Here is a 15,857-nt window from a genome sequence, read left to right on the forward strand (position 1 = left end):
GCATAAAACCCGACTTCGCTCTGGGAATACCCGTCTTTTCTATATGTTTTGATAAGGAATTGTATTTTTTAGACTAACGACATAGATGTTACTTGAGTTTATATTTAAATCTGGATTTTTATTTAGGTTTACGAGGTAAGGAGTAATCCTTACCTCACGTTACTTCGATCGTTTGCCCAATTAACCCATTAAAAAAAGATTTCTCTTTAAATTTTACCCTCCTGCACTTCACATTAAATCTTACTAATATTATAAATGCGAAAGTTTAGATGGATGGATGGATGTTAGAGTTTGTATATGTGGTTGAACGGATCTTGATGAAATTTGGCACAGACCTAGAGTATAGTCTGGAACAACACATAAGTTTCTAATTTTTTTTTTCATTCCACGCGCAGGGAGTCCTAGGCGAAAGCTAGTGTTACAATAAAGATACAGGATAGTATTTTAAAAGTGAGTCAGTGTTAAGCAAGGTTCACACGGCCCGGCAGCATTGCGCAAGCAAAGCTCACAGCCGGCGCAAGCAATGGGAACAGTTCACCTAACAGATAGAACTCGAATGGTCTGTAATCTTAAATGTAGATTGATTTTAAACAAACAGAAGATATTGTTAATCGCCTTTTAGGGAGATTAATTAAAACAGATAATAAAATAAACAATAGAATTAAGAAACGCGAACACAGTTTATTATCTATCAGTTTAATAAAATCACATCTGTCATAAAACAAAAAAATATATATAATCTATATACGTAAATATATATATGTTCACAATTAAATTAGCTAGAAAACTTGTAGAAAAATATATATTCAGTTACTAAATATCTATGTAGGTTACGATGTTCGCAGTGACTGCAAGACCATTAAAATAATTTAAATTTTTACTTAAAATGGAATCTCATCGCGTAGAGTTCATCTCATCTGTTGGGAGTGGATTCAAACACAAACAATGCCACCCTGCATGCCCGCGCCGCCCGCAGCGCCGCCCGCAGCGCCGCGGCACCCGCAGCGCCGCGCTCGTCAATGTAATTAAAGTTTCAAATTAAATTGTATTTACTTACTAACAGTTAACAGCCGTATACTGAAATGACATTTAAATTAAAGAGGCCACGCTTATTCAAATTCAATAACTGAAGTATTTATGATTCGTTTCAGTATTTAGCCGATAAAATTTTTTTTTTAAAACATAAGGTGGCAAACGAGCAAGCGGCCACCTGAAAACCGCCAAAATGGCGAAGCGACCGCTGCCCGTAGACATCCGCAATTGCAGATGCGTTGCCTACCATCATACGACGGAGGAGGAGACGCACATAAAGAGGATATTTCCCCTACCTATGCATCTCATCCACCGTCAAATCCACTTCCCCTACCCAACCTCTCCTTATAAGAAAAGGGTGGTAAAGAGAAAGGGACTTAAATGATGCCTCCGCCACCCCCACTCATCAGACGAAACACGGAATTGCTTCCATTTTACGCCTGTCTTCTGTGTGGTCGTGGTATTACACCAGGCGTGCCGGCCCATTCGTGCTAAGATGTAAAAGTGGGCACTACCACTGTTAAAAATTAAAATAAATTTAAGCACATTTAAACAAATTTTAGCTTACCATATTAAACTGGTTGTAAAGGTTTATTTTATTATTGGAACGACCTAATTTCTTACATAGTTGCATCGTTAGGATATCAGTTTTGTTTTATATTGGAATTTGGTAATAATTCAACATATTATGTTTTCTAGTTCATTATTTCTATATTATCATCGCCTACACAAGCTTCGTCCATTAGGAATCGATCGATCTCTGTTTCCTAATCTAAGTAAAGGTCAGTTCAAAGTTAATCAAGGCAGATTGACCGATTTGACCGCGCTTAGTCATACATTGCTTGGCTTAAAAAAACACACTTACAATCACAATTTCTTTCATTTTATTAAACACAGTACAAAATATACAATTACAATAAAATGTCTACAACAAGCGTATTTATTTAAATTGATTTATGTTTGTCCAAACAAATATGCTCACCCTGTGAGTAAAATTTATTTAAAGGATTTAGAACTAAAATACAATCTGTTCCTTTGGAAATCATATAAGATTGATAACTCGGAATGTTAACCTATCATTTATTTAAAATATATTTTATCAAACAATTATCACGTGCTAAGAACATTTAGATGTGTCGAGTAAATGTCTAACATCCTTGCCTTGGACTCAAACGTGCTAATGGGATTTGAAAAAAAAACACGATTATTGCTTCACTACGTAAATATTGATACAAATGTTAACGCGAGATGAGATTGTGACACGAAGGATTTATGTAACATGCCAAAATTAATATAATCACATTTTGAACGTTTTCTACTGTCGAAATGCATACAAAAACATGTGTTTTTGACATAATACGACCGTAGACTCTGCCTATTTTTTATTCTTATAGTAATTTAGATATAACCTAAATATGTTTTAGGTATTGAAAATTCAAACAAATTATAAAAGAATCTATGTTCTATGATCGCAAACCCAAAGGCAATTAAATAAAAAACGTTATCTACGAGAGTATTAATAAAATTCATAGTAAAGATGTTAATTTGTATTAGAGATGTCCCGTAATGTCCGCAGTTATAAGCTAAAATGTGGTCAGTTAATGAAATAGGGCGTCGTTAAAGCGTAATGAAGTGACCGCTGACTGCGGCTGTAATAAGGTTCTACTGGACCCGACTGCCCACAATTAATAACCTCCACATATGCTAACAATGAACTAAAGATACTGGATGCGGCATGGATAGCTTTACAAAAATCTAACATAATTTACTACTAAATGTAATCCCGAAATTTTACTATAACCCCTTTTCAGAGTCAGTTTTTTTCTTTATTATTTTATCGTTTCATATAAACTAGAAAACCATTGTCATATTATAAATTAGATAATCGAGTTAACTCTATCTTTTTTTCTAATATTTATACACTACAATAAATAATAATATAAGTGTTAGAACTAAATATATCTTCAAAGCTATCATAAGGAAGTTGTTAAATAAAACCGCGGTGTCAAGTTACATCTAGTCTTATAACATCTGGGGCGTATCGTTTTCCAGTGGGCAGAGAACAAAAGGTGTTTGTATAGGGCCTCGAGTCGCGTTACAGCGCCCGCGCCCTAATGAAAGCCTGCTCTACAATCGCTTTAATACACTCTATATCATTGTCGTGTTGCAGATGTTTTTATCGTGGTTTTAATTATACCGTTTATCGTAATGGCATAGGTACTGAAAGTACAGTCGGCTGCATAAATATGTATTCATTAACTTTCGCTTCCGTATGGATGTAATTAAAAAAAGTATGCATTTGCGTTCTTCCAGAGTTCTTCTACCTCTATGCCTAATTTCACCGAGATCTGTCCAGCAGTTTACTCTACAAACTCTAACAAACATCCATTTAACTATCGTATTTACTTTGAAACTTGAGTAGGGTTTTAGTTTAAAAAATTCTTGTACACGTATACGTCAATAATCTGTATTTATGTTCAAAAAAAGAATTTTGAAACCGATATTTTATAGTTTTATACACATTTATATAGCTGACTGTACCTAACTACTAAATACAATCAGAATCCAGTAATAATAAATAGTATACAGTTACGTTTTATTTGTCATTATTATAAAATAAAATATTCTTTAAGATAACCTTAAAAACAGCTATCTGATTATATGGGATGACATTACGTGTGTCCGAGCGTGTGCATCGTGACGTCACAAATTTCACGGCCAGCGATCTGCACATAATTGTGCATCCACTTTGACCCGCCTCCAGACCATCGTATTGCCTCATTTATAACGTCATATATATTTGTATAATGGTATCCTTTGCCTATGGATTCTTCCAGACTATGCTCTATATCTGTGCCATATTTTAGGCAGATTGATTTGTTCTGGAAATACATAATTTAACTTTAAACTTTTAAGATTCCGTATATATTTTCGCATTTATCTACTCTATACTAAAATTATTAAGAGAAAATATTGGTATTTTTGAATATTTGTATGTATTGAAATAACTCAAAAACTACTGGTCCGATTTTAAAAATTCTTTCACCATTAAGAAGTTACATAATCACTTAGTAATATAGGCTATATTTTTTATAATTCCACGGGGACGACGTCGCGAGCAACAACTAGTAAAAAGTAACATATAAATTCTAACAAATATATTCTTTCAATGGGTAGTCAATCCAAAGATGATTGTAAGTTTCTCTAGAAATATTTACACCATAAAAGAAGTAAAGCAATGTAGTTACTTTACCGTTTTACGCAACAGATATTTTGATCCATTACGTTAACCGTGCTGTAATAGCAACATATGGACAATGGAGAGGAAGGCAGTTTCGCCATGCCGGGAGCTATTTAGCGACGGACTCTGCGAGCAATCACGCGGTAAATGTAAAAGTCCCTAATAAATATTCCAAATATTAAAAGCAAATTTAAGAAAAATTGTCTTTTTAAGCATGTTGATTTGTAAAAATATGTTCTCAAAATGAAACATTTGTAAGACGACAATAGTATGAAACCTGAATTGACAATGGATGTCAATAGTATGGACGGTGATTGGACAGCGAATGTCAGTTCAAGATGTCGAAGATGTCAATAGTACGGATGTTAATCTGATAAAGAACGTTAGGAGCGTCAGAACTGTGACTTCGTATGGGTCGGGTTGTAGACAATGTTGAAATTGAATTGGCGCTTTGTAGAACGTACCTAATTATTCTCAAGCAGATTGTGATTAAAAATGTTTCCTGTTACTCCTAGATTTTTCTAGAATTAAAATCACGTAGTTGTCATATTATCTTTAGAATTGTCACGATCATAAATTATATAATTTGTTGAAGTTCATAGAATGGTAATTCGGAGCACGTAGCATCTCAGTTGTTCACACAATAACAAACGTCGAGTTTCCAACCTTCAATACCAACACAAACTTTTGCTATTCCAACAAACGCGATGCGGATTGATTCGCTAAAACGATTTCTGAACGCAACTTAAAATATGAAGGAATCCATTTTGTTTGACGTTTCAAAATGGAGGGAAAATATTTGAGCTCGACTCAGCGAACGGCTGTAAAATTAATGTTTGCTCCGTATGAAGGAATCAGGAGTATTAAACGTGATTGGAAATAAATGTGTGCGTATTCAAATATTGATGTTCTTTCGTAGCGTTATTTAATTTTATTAACTCATATAGCCCTTTTTATGTAAGAAGTTTTATATTATATCAGCAGTTTAAAATAGTTATTAGATAATAATGAAATAGTTCCTAGTCATTACTTATTGTGGAGAGGAATTTGAAACGGACAGAGCGCTTGCCGCGTCGCCGGCAATTGTTACAACTATCAAATCATAACGGAGTCACGCACGGAAAGGAATGCTCTTAATATAAGAGGAACGGGATCTTTGATCTGCTAACTCTTCACTAATGATTCCTAGTTTATCAACTAAACTATCTTAAACAGATGGATGCTTCTGTTTTATCGATCGTTCAACCATCGATACAGAAATTATGCAACATTTTTTAAATAAATAGCTTCCCATGATCTCAATTCCTTTTAAAATACGTACTTCATGTCATGCAATAGAAATTCCCATCAGGTTAACATTGGGACCGCTGTTAAAACTCTCTAATGAAACATTCATCTTTGTTTGTACATTATTTGTAAACATTGTCTAAAACAAAACAAACAGTTCATCCATTCCTGAATAAAAACAACAAACAAATTCAATTTAATACAAAGTAAACAGAAATACTTACTTGCAATAGTAAAGTCTGCCATCTCTTCCCGTGTGTACTGTCCACCCCTCCTTCAGCTCAGCTTGAAGCTTCTCCAGCGCCGCTTCATCGTCAGCGGACCCTCGACAAGGTTTCGGACTTCCAGATCCCAACCGTGGGCTTCCGAACTTCGGACTGGCGCCCAATCTAGGGCTATTAGAGCTAGACGCTCCATCGCTTAAATTGGGGCTGCCTGTGAATCTGGTGTTGAAGCTGGGGCTAGGGTGAGGATGGGGTTTAGGGCTAGGTGCCGGTTTGGGGCTATGGGCGCCGCTGGGGCCCGGCGACGACGCCTGCTGCAGTAGCATCGCGCTCACATCATTGCACCATCTTAACCGCGATCTGAAAAGAAAAAACTACGAATTAGACATTTGTTTTAAAAGTAGAATATTTACATTTAAAATGACAATTTTTAAAGCTATTATAGAAACATGTTTATGTAGTGTTTCAACATATTTTATTCATTTTCAATTATTTTTTAGCCTCTGTCGCCTCAAACCGGCTTCTCGTAAAATATCTTTAGCTCTAAAAATTACGAAAAGCACAATAGCGATATGCATTAAAGCATCATAATGAAAACTCGGGCGAATTCTTTAAAAGACCGTTCAAAGGAGCGGGAGAAATGAAATGGCCTCGTTGGTTCGCTCGCAGAATGGCAGCGCCGATTAAAATTGGCCACAAAAAATACACAGAAAATGGCATTCGTATTGCCGAGGATAAAGAGGGCGGGCGTTCCCTAGCAAATAGCGTTACTGTTTTTATTTTATACGTGAGCATTTTTAAAAGTACTGCATGTAATCCCGACTTTGGTGAATACATTTTCATTTTTATTAACTCTGTTACATTTTCAGAACGAAATAAAAGATTATTTTCACAGTAACCTTTACTTTTACTTTACTCGATTACACTACAACTACCTACGAATTAAACCCGAATACCGGGATAAAACAAAATGCCATTTAATTACTTTTGTTGTTAAAACAGACTAAGAGAACATAATCTAATTATCGTATTGACAAAGTCATCAGCAAATAATTTGACACGTAAATCACAAGCGATTAGCAACCCCGCAAAATGGCGGGAAAGCGACAGACTAAATACTAACAGGCGCTGCGTTCATTTTACGGGATATTTTGTTCATTTGCTCGGATTTAAACATCAGGACAATGCGGATGAGCATTTCATTTAAACAAATAAAGGTAAACGAAAGAAAAACTAATTAGTTATCTGGATTGACGGTCTTAATAAAAATGCACTAGTTAAAATATGAATTTAATACAAAAGCAGCAACTCTATATCAGAAAGCGACTCATAAATTATTTCCCCATCATAACATCGCTAGCCATAACATTAAAGCTATCAACAATACCTGCTGATACAAACCAGAACGAGATAGCGATATAGATAGATATAGATACAATAACAATCAAGTAGTGCGAAAGGGACACTGAACGTGGTGTTTGACAGGTGGGCAGTCATTGAACCCTGTATTGAATAATGGCGGGATAATTTTGGCGCGCTGCGGTCCGTTTTATCAAATTCTCGCCGGCGTTATTAATTTGGGATCTAAAACGAGAGTTAAAAGCGATATGTAAATTCTGATTTATGTCTACGCTTCTTTGATTTAAATTGCAAACAATTTTGTTTTGAGGAAAAAAGCATTTAAACATTAAAGGTTACATATATCGTGAAAAAACTTAATTAAAATGTCAATAAAGATTTCATATTATTTTATCTGAACCCTTGCATTATTAAGTAATCTTAATTAATCTCCTAAAAATGAGGATCCTTTATTAACTCATGACAGAAAAACAAATCAAAGTCTATACACTTCATTAATTCAAAAACATGAATCAGCGACACAAAGCATTGTTGCATCGCGTGACTCTCATTTGAATTGCATAATTTCCAGTGATAAAAATATCGAGTCCATACATAAGTAGCAGCAAAACGCACTTACACCCAAAACTGTTAGAAAAGTATTTCCAACGTATGTATTTTGTTAATAGAAACACGTTACAAAGTTGTAAAGTCGTTGGCAGATTGCCAGGGTTCACAGAGGATGTTTGGCGTTGACTCATTGCTGTGGGGACGAAGGTCGATGTGTACTACGTCGAAATACGGTAAGTGTGTATGTATGAAAAATAATCTTTATTTATTTTATATGTCTGGGATGGTTACCCATTTTCATTAGCAGATGCACTCAGTCTTGTAAATTGCGTTTCCTTACACTTCAAAGTAACAAATAATGTTTTATCAACCATAAGATTTCTTTGTGTAGTTCGCAGCGCGTGTCGCGTGCCAAAGAAGCCCTACAATGGGTGTGTATATGCACTAAATCCCTTTAAAGCCATTATGATTTTTAGTTCATCCTTGGAACGCTGTAAGCGGTGTAACAGAATTCAGTGAGTTTAGTGAGGTATTCAACCTCTGATAAGCAAGGAGTTTGTATACTACGAATAAGAAACTGGCCACTAAGAATATAGAACATCTGTTAGGTCAGTCATCGATAAGTTAAAACAATGTAATAATAACGCGGGAAACAGTTCAAAAACACAACAGATTTCTATGATAAAAACAATAAAGAAATAAAACGGCAACCCCTAACCAGGTAATAATTGATTTATTAAGGTTTGTATTCTGTCTATAGCCATGACTTATATTTATTTATTTATAACCTTATAAAAAACACCAATTGTACGTCTCAAAAACAGAAGAGGACACAGATGATAGACGTACACAGCGCTCACAAGAAAAGATTATTTTTTTAATTACAAACTTTGAATCAGTATTTACGTATTACGTTGTATCAAAAAAGTTTAAAAATAAGACAATAAATTAAAGGTACAAAAGGTCTTTGAGTCTTTGCCCTTTAATTTTATTTTTAAACGAGTCGTTGACTCGGCCTTCTAAAGGAATATTTAATGGTAATTGTCTAATTTATTCTAATTTAATTTTATCCCCGTCCTTGTTCCTTGTGTACCTTCCCGGAGAATTCTTTAATTTGTTTCTTTCTTTAACAACATAAAAGGAGCCTCGCGTTGAAAATTACTCTTGCAGTACTGGGAACGACGATGTTTAAGATTTTTCAAATTTTTTCCATTCCATTGTATACTTTTAATTTTCATTACCTTTGTTAAGTTTTTTTATAATTCCATTTGTCTTTGTGTAGACAGATCCGTTTTATAGTTTTTTCTCAAGCAATAATGTGACTATGTTTAAAAATATGTAGGGATTATTCCCGCTTTCAGGTTATTTAATTATGACATTAAAATGTTTTATGTTGGCAGCGTTGGAGGCTCTATTATAGTGTAGGCAGCAAACAGCAAGCAGCACGGAAGAGCAATTATCTCCGCGCTACAATGACCGGAGCGAGATAAAAATTAAATTTTAAATTGCTCGGATGCGGGTGACGCTCATCTCAGTACTACGAGTATTGTACATTTTCTATGTTCAGAGGATTATGAACATAAGCGTATAATAAAGCACCTGAGTGAAGATAATAACTGTAAACTACTGAAACACTTGTTAAAAAATAAATAAAGTAACATACTTTATACTAATACTAGCTTTCGTCCGCGATTTTGTCCGCGTGAAATTAAAAAAAAAACAAAAGTGAGTAGCCTATGTATTCTTCCAGACTATCCTCCACATCTATACCAAATTTCATCGAAATCCGTTCAGCCGTTTAGGCTACAAACTCTGACAAACATCCACCCATCTAAACTTTCGCATTTATAATATTAGTAAGATCAGATTTAGATGGATGGTTAGTTAGAGTTTGTAGCCTAAACGGCTGAACCGATTTTGATCAAATTTGGTATAGTTGTAGAGGATAGTCTGGAAGAACACATAGGCTACTTACTTTTTTATTTATTCTACGCGGACGGAATCGCGGGCGACAGGTAGTATTCTATAAACGCCTCAAAGTTAATTCCTGAATCCACTTTCAGCGGATGTTTTTATATTAGCAAATTTGAGTTTTTATAAAAAAAAGGTACCAAGGCGTCGTGTAGTAGTGTGTAATATTATTCAAAAAGCCATACTCGTGTAGCGGCGGCGCTCGGCTACGTTAAAATATTACGGCTAAGATTACAATGTCACCTGAAGGAGATCATTCAGACATATTTTATCGCATTTGACTTATTTCATGAATATGACTGGAATAATAATGTTTTATTTATCTTTCTACAGGCTACAGGATAAGGGTAAAGGGTAAAGGGTACTACTAACTTCAAAGATAAAGATTTTAATATAAAAAATAAAAAATGCAAAATAAGAAAAAATATGTAAAAGCCAGACACGATAAGGTAAGTGAATTATAATTCGTAAAATTTAACTAAATAACTTGCATATGACTAAAATAGAGTCTTCAAATTTTTCAACCGCATCGTCACCCTAACAGTGAGCAGGCAACAGAAGCCATTCGCGCGGCTCTACCACTGAATAAATCCATACATTAGATCTGAATTTACTTTTATTATTCCACTTCACTTGTCAGTAGAGCCTCTACAAATTTGACTGTATAAGGCTGTCTATGGTAATTCCCTCTGTGGTATAGACAACTCGGAAATTATGATTCGACGTGAAATAGAGCGCGAGGAGTGAACTCACTTCTTTAATACATTTTTTTGGGTTATATTTATCTTTTTTTAGAACGTTCGTATGTTTCAAATGACTTTAACGAAAATCTGACGTAAAACTACTAACTATCGAGTAACAGAAGCCTGAAGTTTAATATTCCAACAACTACTGAAAATTGTCTATGTTAAAATACTCTGTTACGAAGGAAATGTTACTATATTTTTAAATTGCAAAATATAAAATACGTATTTGCCAGAATTTAAATCTTGATCTATATTTTTGTAACCGACGATTTCGCAAGCGCCAGTCTAAGTCAAATAAGTTTGATTACTTTAAAAAAAGCATATCGTGCAGAAAAGTACGCTTTCAAAATTCATTATTCATTTTACCATTTTGTCCTTAATGTACTCTCGCATGCAAACAGCGAACTTTACTATTTCTTTGATAGGTGATCTTTGTCAACCAAAAAAACTAAACGAATAGATAATTTAAAATATTGCGCTTTCATATTTTATGTAATTTAGTAAAGAAATTCTTCGCAAGACTTAAAATTATTTAAGCCTAGGTTATCTAAATCCAGAGAGAGGGCCGCAACCCGAGACGGAACAACGCTAAACGACCCTCACAGAATGTATGAGGCATTTCCCAAACCATCTGCGGAATAACGGAAATATTTGCGTACTTCCGAATGTATATGCCAATAGGTTGACCAAGCTTACAAATAACATTTTTCATATAATATAATAAAATAGTATAATAAAAGTGTATCAAATAAAATAATCGAATTTACTAATTTACTACCTAAAAATACACATGATTCTACAATATCCAGCAATGTTTTAATCATTTTTTTATAATCAATAATTTTTAAACATCTTCAGTATTATTTCTATTACTCTATTTTTCTATTTCTTAATAAGTACAAACCATCATATATACTTTGTAAAATCTCCAATATACAAATAACGTAATAAAATAACTTAATAAATATTCATGTCAAAGGGTAGAGGAGTATCCATCGATAAAACGAAATCATGGTGATTAGAGCAAGGAGTGACGTAACCGCACAAACATGGCCGCCGCTTTGACACGAAATACTCGACAAAGTTTGCTTTGTACATTGTTATACTGCGATGCCGGGAGGTGGAAATTATGTTGAGCTCAGCTGCGCCGGGCCCAGATGTGTGGATCTACCCAATGCCTCGCTACCGCCATAATACTACCTTCATGAAAGTATATCTCGCGGAGCGCTGTTATTTATTTTAATAATTAATAAACCTTACGTAAAAAACGTTTACATTTACAAGAACAAGAAAATTCTTTATTAGCGATAAATTACTTTAATTACTCTAAACGATAACTGTAACATTTATGTCGCTATTAAGTAAATTGCTGTTGTTTTTTTACAAAAGAAAAATTATAAAAACCTTAACAATGTATCTTAACTACACTTTATGTTAGCATAGTTTCTACTCAGTCCTAATAAGGGTTTTTATTTTGTCATTAGCATAAATGTACTTAAATCTCTATCAAAGACAGTATTAAAATCTCTTGTTTATTCTCATCTGCAACAGTCATGCCGGCATACAAACAGACATGTGGCGAAGTTTGAACGTTTCTAAATATACATCCTTTTTCCTATTTGGAAAACTTAAGCCGAAGTTAAGTTAGATAAACTCAAAAGATTTGTTATATTTAGGTAAACTAAGCTAAAAATTTGTTTGTTACATTATTTCTCTAACACAAGGCAATTTAGTATTTCCTTCGCAATTATTTAATTAAAAATGCCAAAATCCTACTAACCATCAATAGTAAGAACAAACTAAAGTATTATGTAAGAAAATACGGTTAACTTAACTAACATATCACGTCATCTCTACACATAAATCCCATGAATTCATTTTATTGTATAAAAAACCGCCAGTAGAAAGTGACCAAACAAGTCAGTATGAAGCGGAAAGTGACCGCGCAGTTGCTGGTACATTTCTGAATATTACCTAGTTTACCAACATCTGTCAAAAGGTCATCAACCTATATCACTTATCGGGAATAAAAATCAAGTAACAATAACTTTGTTACTAAAACATTAGTCTCGTAGAAGATTATTTCTAGCAAACAAAAATGAGTCAACATATTTTATTACTAACTATTAATTAAGAGAAAAAAAACAAACATTTAATTGTTTATTATTATAAAACAACGAAGAATGTTTTAGAAATTCCTGAAAAAAGAACAGTAAAATACTATTCGGCCAGAGCAGCCGCTTTCTTTTATATCTGAAGGCAAGTCACGTGTCGCTTCACTTTCCAATTTATTTAATATTCGATGTCTCCGCTGCATCACAAATGCAATTATAAAGAAATTCGTTGCTCGTTTTATCTATGTAAATTAAAGTATAACGACCTTTAATACATGAATGTGGCCAGCCGATGATAAATTGGCCTTTTTCGAAGTAATTTTCCTATGCAATTCACATTTTTCGATTCTCTACAGGGGTGAACTGCCTCCGAACTGGCAACATCCATGCTTTAAGACGGCGTCTTTGCCATGGTTGTCTCTCAGACTGTTTGAATATAAACGTGTGTTTATTTATTATTTTAAATTGCATTTTTATTAAGGTCTAATAATTATTAGATCTGATCGTAAGCCAGAAATAATATAAGTACACATTAGTTTGTCAACATTTGTGATTTTTCATAGTTTTTTACTCCATGTTTGTTTGCCTGTCACGTCTGCGACCTCCAGACGGATGCCGGTGTGCAGCAAGTTACTGCTCTGCGCTAAGTTATAATTTTGTTAAAACTTAATTAATCCGCTTGTGTTTGAGACACAAACAGAATTTAGTTATGTACTCGACGCTAAAGCGATTGTCGATTTAACTTGGTTATATTTTAATAATCTTAAGGAATTAACTTTTTACAGTGACCTGTCATTGGGGGTGACGAGGCTATAGGCAACCAAGATGGCCCATTGTAACTTGAATTCACACAGGGTGCATCAAAATGTTTTCCTTCGTTTTAAGAACGTCTGATAAATGTACATATGAAATTAGAAAATCTAAAACCACATTGGTACGTGGCGGGATTCGAACCCAAGACCTGTAAATTACAAGTTAAGTGCTTAACCCCTGAGCCATCGAGTCTCAGACGTCGGCTTGCAATTACTAAGTAATTGTTTGATAATAACTGACTATTATCAAAGGACATTAGAAGGTCACGACAAGGGTTAGGCCGCGGCCTCTAGAACCGAGGGTTGCGATCCCTGAGAGGGTCGTACAAACCGCAAAGAATTATTTTAAAAATAAAACCTTTGAAGAAAGTATTCTTCGTTTTCTTTTATCATTTTTTTTTGTAACACTAAACAAATACCCTAAAACCATAGAGTGACATCTACAACAAATCAAAATAAAATAAGTTTTTAAAAATATTAGCTAAAATTCTAAGATTTGTTTAACTAAAAGCTATGAGATAAAACCTTTATTGCACTATAAACAAGACCGGAATCTTTTTTATAAGCCACTTCACAAATAAATACACATAAACAATCTACAAATCGCTTAAAACATAATCTCAGCACACGAAACTAACAAGAAAACAAAATCCCAAATATGTCCGCAATCCGTGCGACCAGCGGCGACTGACCCCTGTAGGGGACACACGCCCTCCCACTTAATTACACGTGCTCTTTGAATACAAACGTACAAACGGACAGAGTTACTTTTACATCTCTTTGCTACGGGAGGAATGCGAGCATTCCGGACACGTAACCGAACGATGTAATGAAATTTTATAAAACAGGAATAGAGCATGGAAACGGTTTGAAGGCAAAGGAAATGCCTATTGCGCTCGTCTTTAACTTAACCTGTAATATAAATTCTTTTTGTAAATCAAATAAAGCTTCTTCTATCTATACATATATTAAAATTAGAGTGTCTGTTTGTGATATCAAAAAAATCCAGATTTCGCAGAAAATCGCATTTTTTTCTATCCGCAAGCCGCGTTTGTTCCGGGTAATCTCTGAAAAGGTTGGGCCGATTACGACAGAACTTTCACTGAACAGTAGTTGACATAGACGGGCATATTAGAGGCTACTTTTTTATCTTAATATTGCGTGGACGAAGTCGCGCGCAACAGCGAGTTTACAGTAGCTGGTATTGCCCAATTGTAGGTAGTGTTCGAGTTGTAATCCCTGATCTCAATAAACTGGCTATAAGCCATGGTATAGTGTGCATTTTCGTCATCATATATTTCATCTACAACCAAGAAACGAACTCCGGATCATTGTTGAATTTTATTCCGCATGTATATAAACAAAAATAATTAGCATGAAACAAACACAATATTATTCCTATATCAACGTCAGCGAATGTTTTCGTATTTACATTCGCGTGTGATTCGTTTCCTTCTGCTGTTTACATCGACGTGCCGAACGCAATGATCGATGCAAGCGGACTAATCTTTGTTGCCGTGTTTACTATCGGACATCTGCAAAAACATACTGTCGTCCTGCTCTATTCTCATTGGAGTAACTGAGAGTGAAAAGAACATACAGCGTTAGTCAATAAACTGTCTTTATTTTGTCAATATTTTTTTCCACCAACAACATTAATTTAAGAAAGAAATCAATAGTAAAATTTAACGAACTAAATTGACAAGGTATTGAATCAGTAAACAAAAAGCCGTAATACAAAAGCTTGAAAAGACCTGATTGAATGAACCCCATACATCTGAGAAGAGGCTCTTATAACACTTGTGGAGTGCAGCCTCCCTGCGGCGTCCCTCAGGAGCCCTCGGGAATACTAATGAACTGATTCACAAGACTCTGGCAGATGGTCGTTTTACATTTATAAATCAGGTACAGTCGAGGAAAAATATTTCCATTTTCATATAAAGGTAAAAAAATTATGACTCTAAACTGTCAAGATGAAATCAGGTCGAAAGCTTATCACAGCAACATTACTGTATGACATTTGATTCTACCTGGGATCCGAATTAAATTCTTCTGACTGCCATATTTAAATACAATAATTATCATTATGGACCAACCCAAGGCCCAAAACGGGCTGTAGAGCTATAGAAGAAGAAGAAGAAGAATCATTATAAATGCGAAAGTTTTAATGAATGTTTGTTAGAGTGTGTAGCCTAAACGGCTGAATGAATCTCGATGATATTTGTCATAGATCCTATATCTACAGTCAGGACAGTCTGGAAGAATGCATAAGTATTTTACCTATGTTTTGTTTTTTAATTCCACGCGGACAGAGTCGGGGGCGAAAGCTAGTTATAAAAATAAAACAAAATATAACATCAAATGAATTAACTCTTTTTGACCGACTTCCCAAAAGAAGGAGGTATTCAATTCGACGATATATTTTTTTTTATTTTTTTTTTATTTGTGTTACGGCATAACTCCGCCGCTAGTGGACCGATTTGGATAATTCTTTTTTTATCCGAAAGGTAATGCTTGCAGGT

General features: G+C 34.5%; 1 protein-coding gene across 1 annotated transcript in view; it reads right to left on the reverse strand.

The window, feature by feature from the left end:
• LOC106103999 overlaps positions 1-15,857 on the reverse strand; it is a 96,524-nt gene that overhangs the window by 61,263 nt on the left and 19,404 nt on the right. The window contains exon 2 of the mRNA XM_013283928.1: positions 5,785-6,144. Coding sequence (XP_013139382.1) covers positions 5,785-6,110 — 326 coding nt within the window. The 5' untranslated portion in view covers positions 6,111-6,144. The remainder of the gene's footprint in view (positions 1-5,784; positions 6,145-15,857) is intronic.

This window comes from Papilio polytes, unplaced genomic scaffold (genome assembly GCF_000836215.1).
Source record: "Papilio polytes unplaced genomic scaffold, Ppol_1.0 DF823692.1, whole genome shotgun sequence".
NCBI classification, from domain to species: Eukaryota; Metazoa; Arthropoda; class Insecta; order Lepidoptera; family Papilionidae; genus Papilio; species Papilio polytes.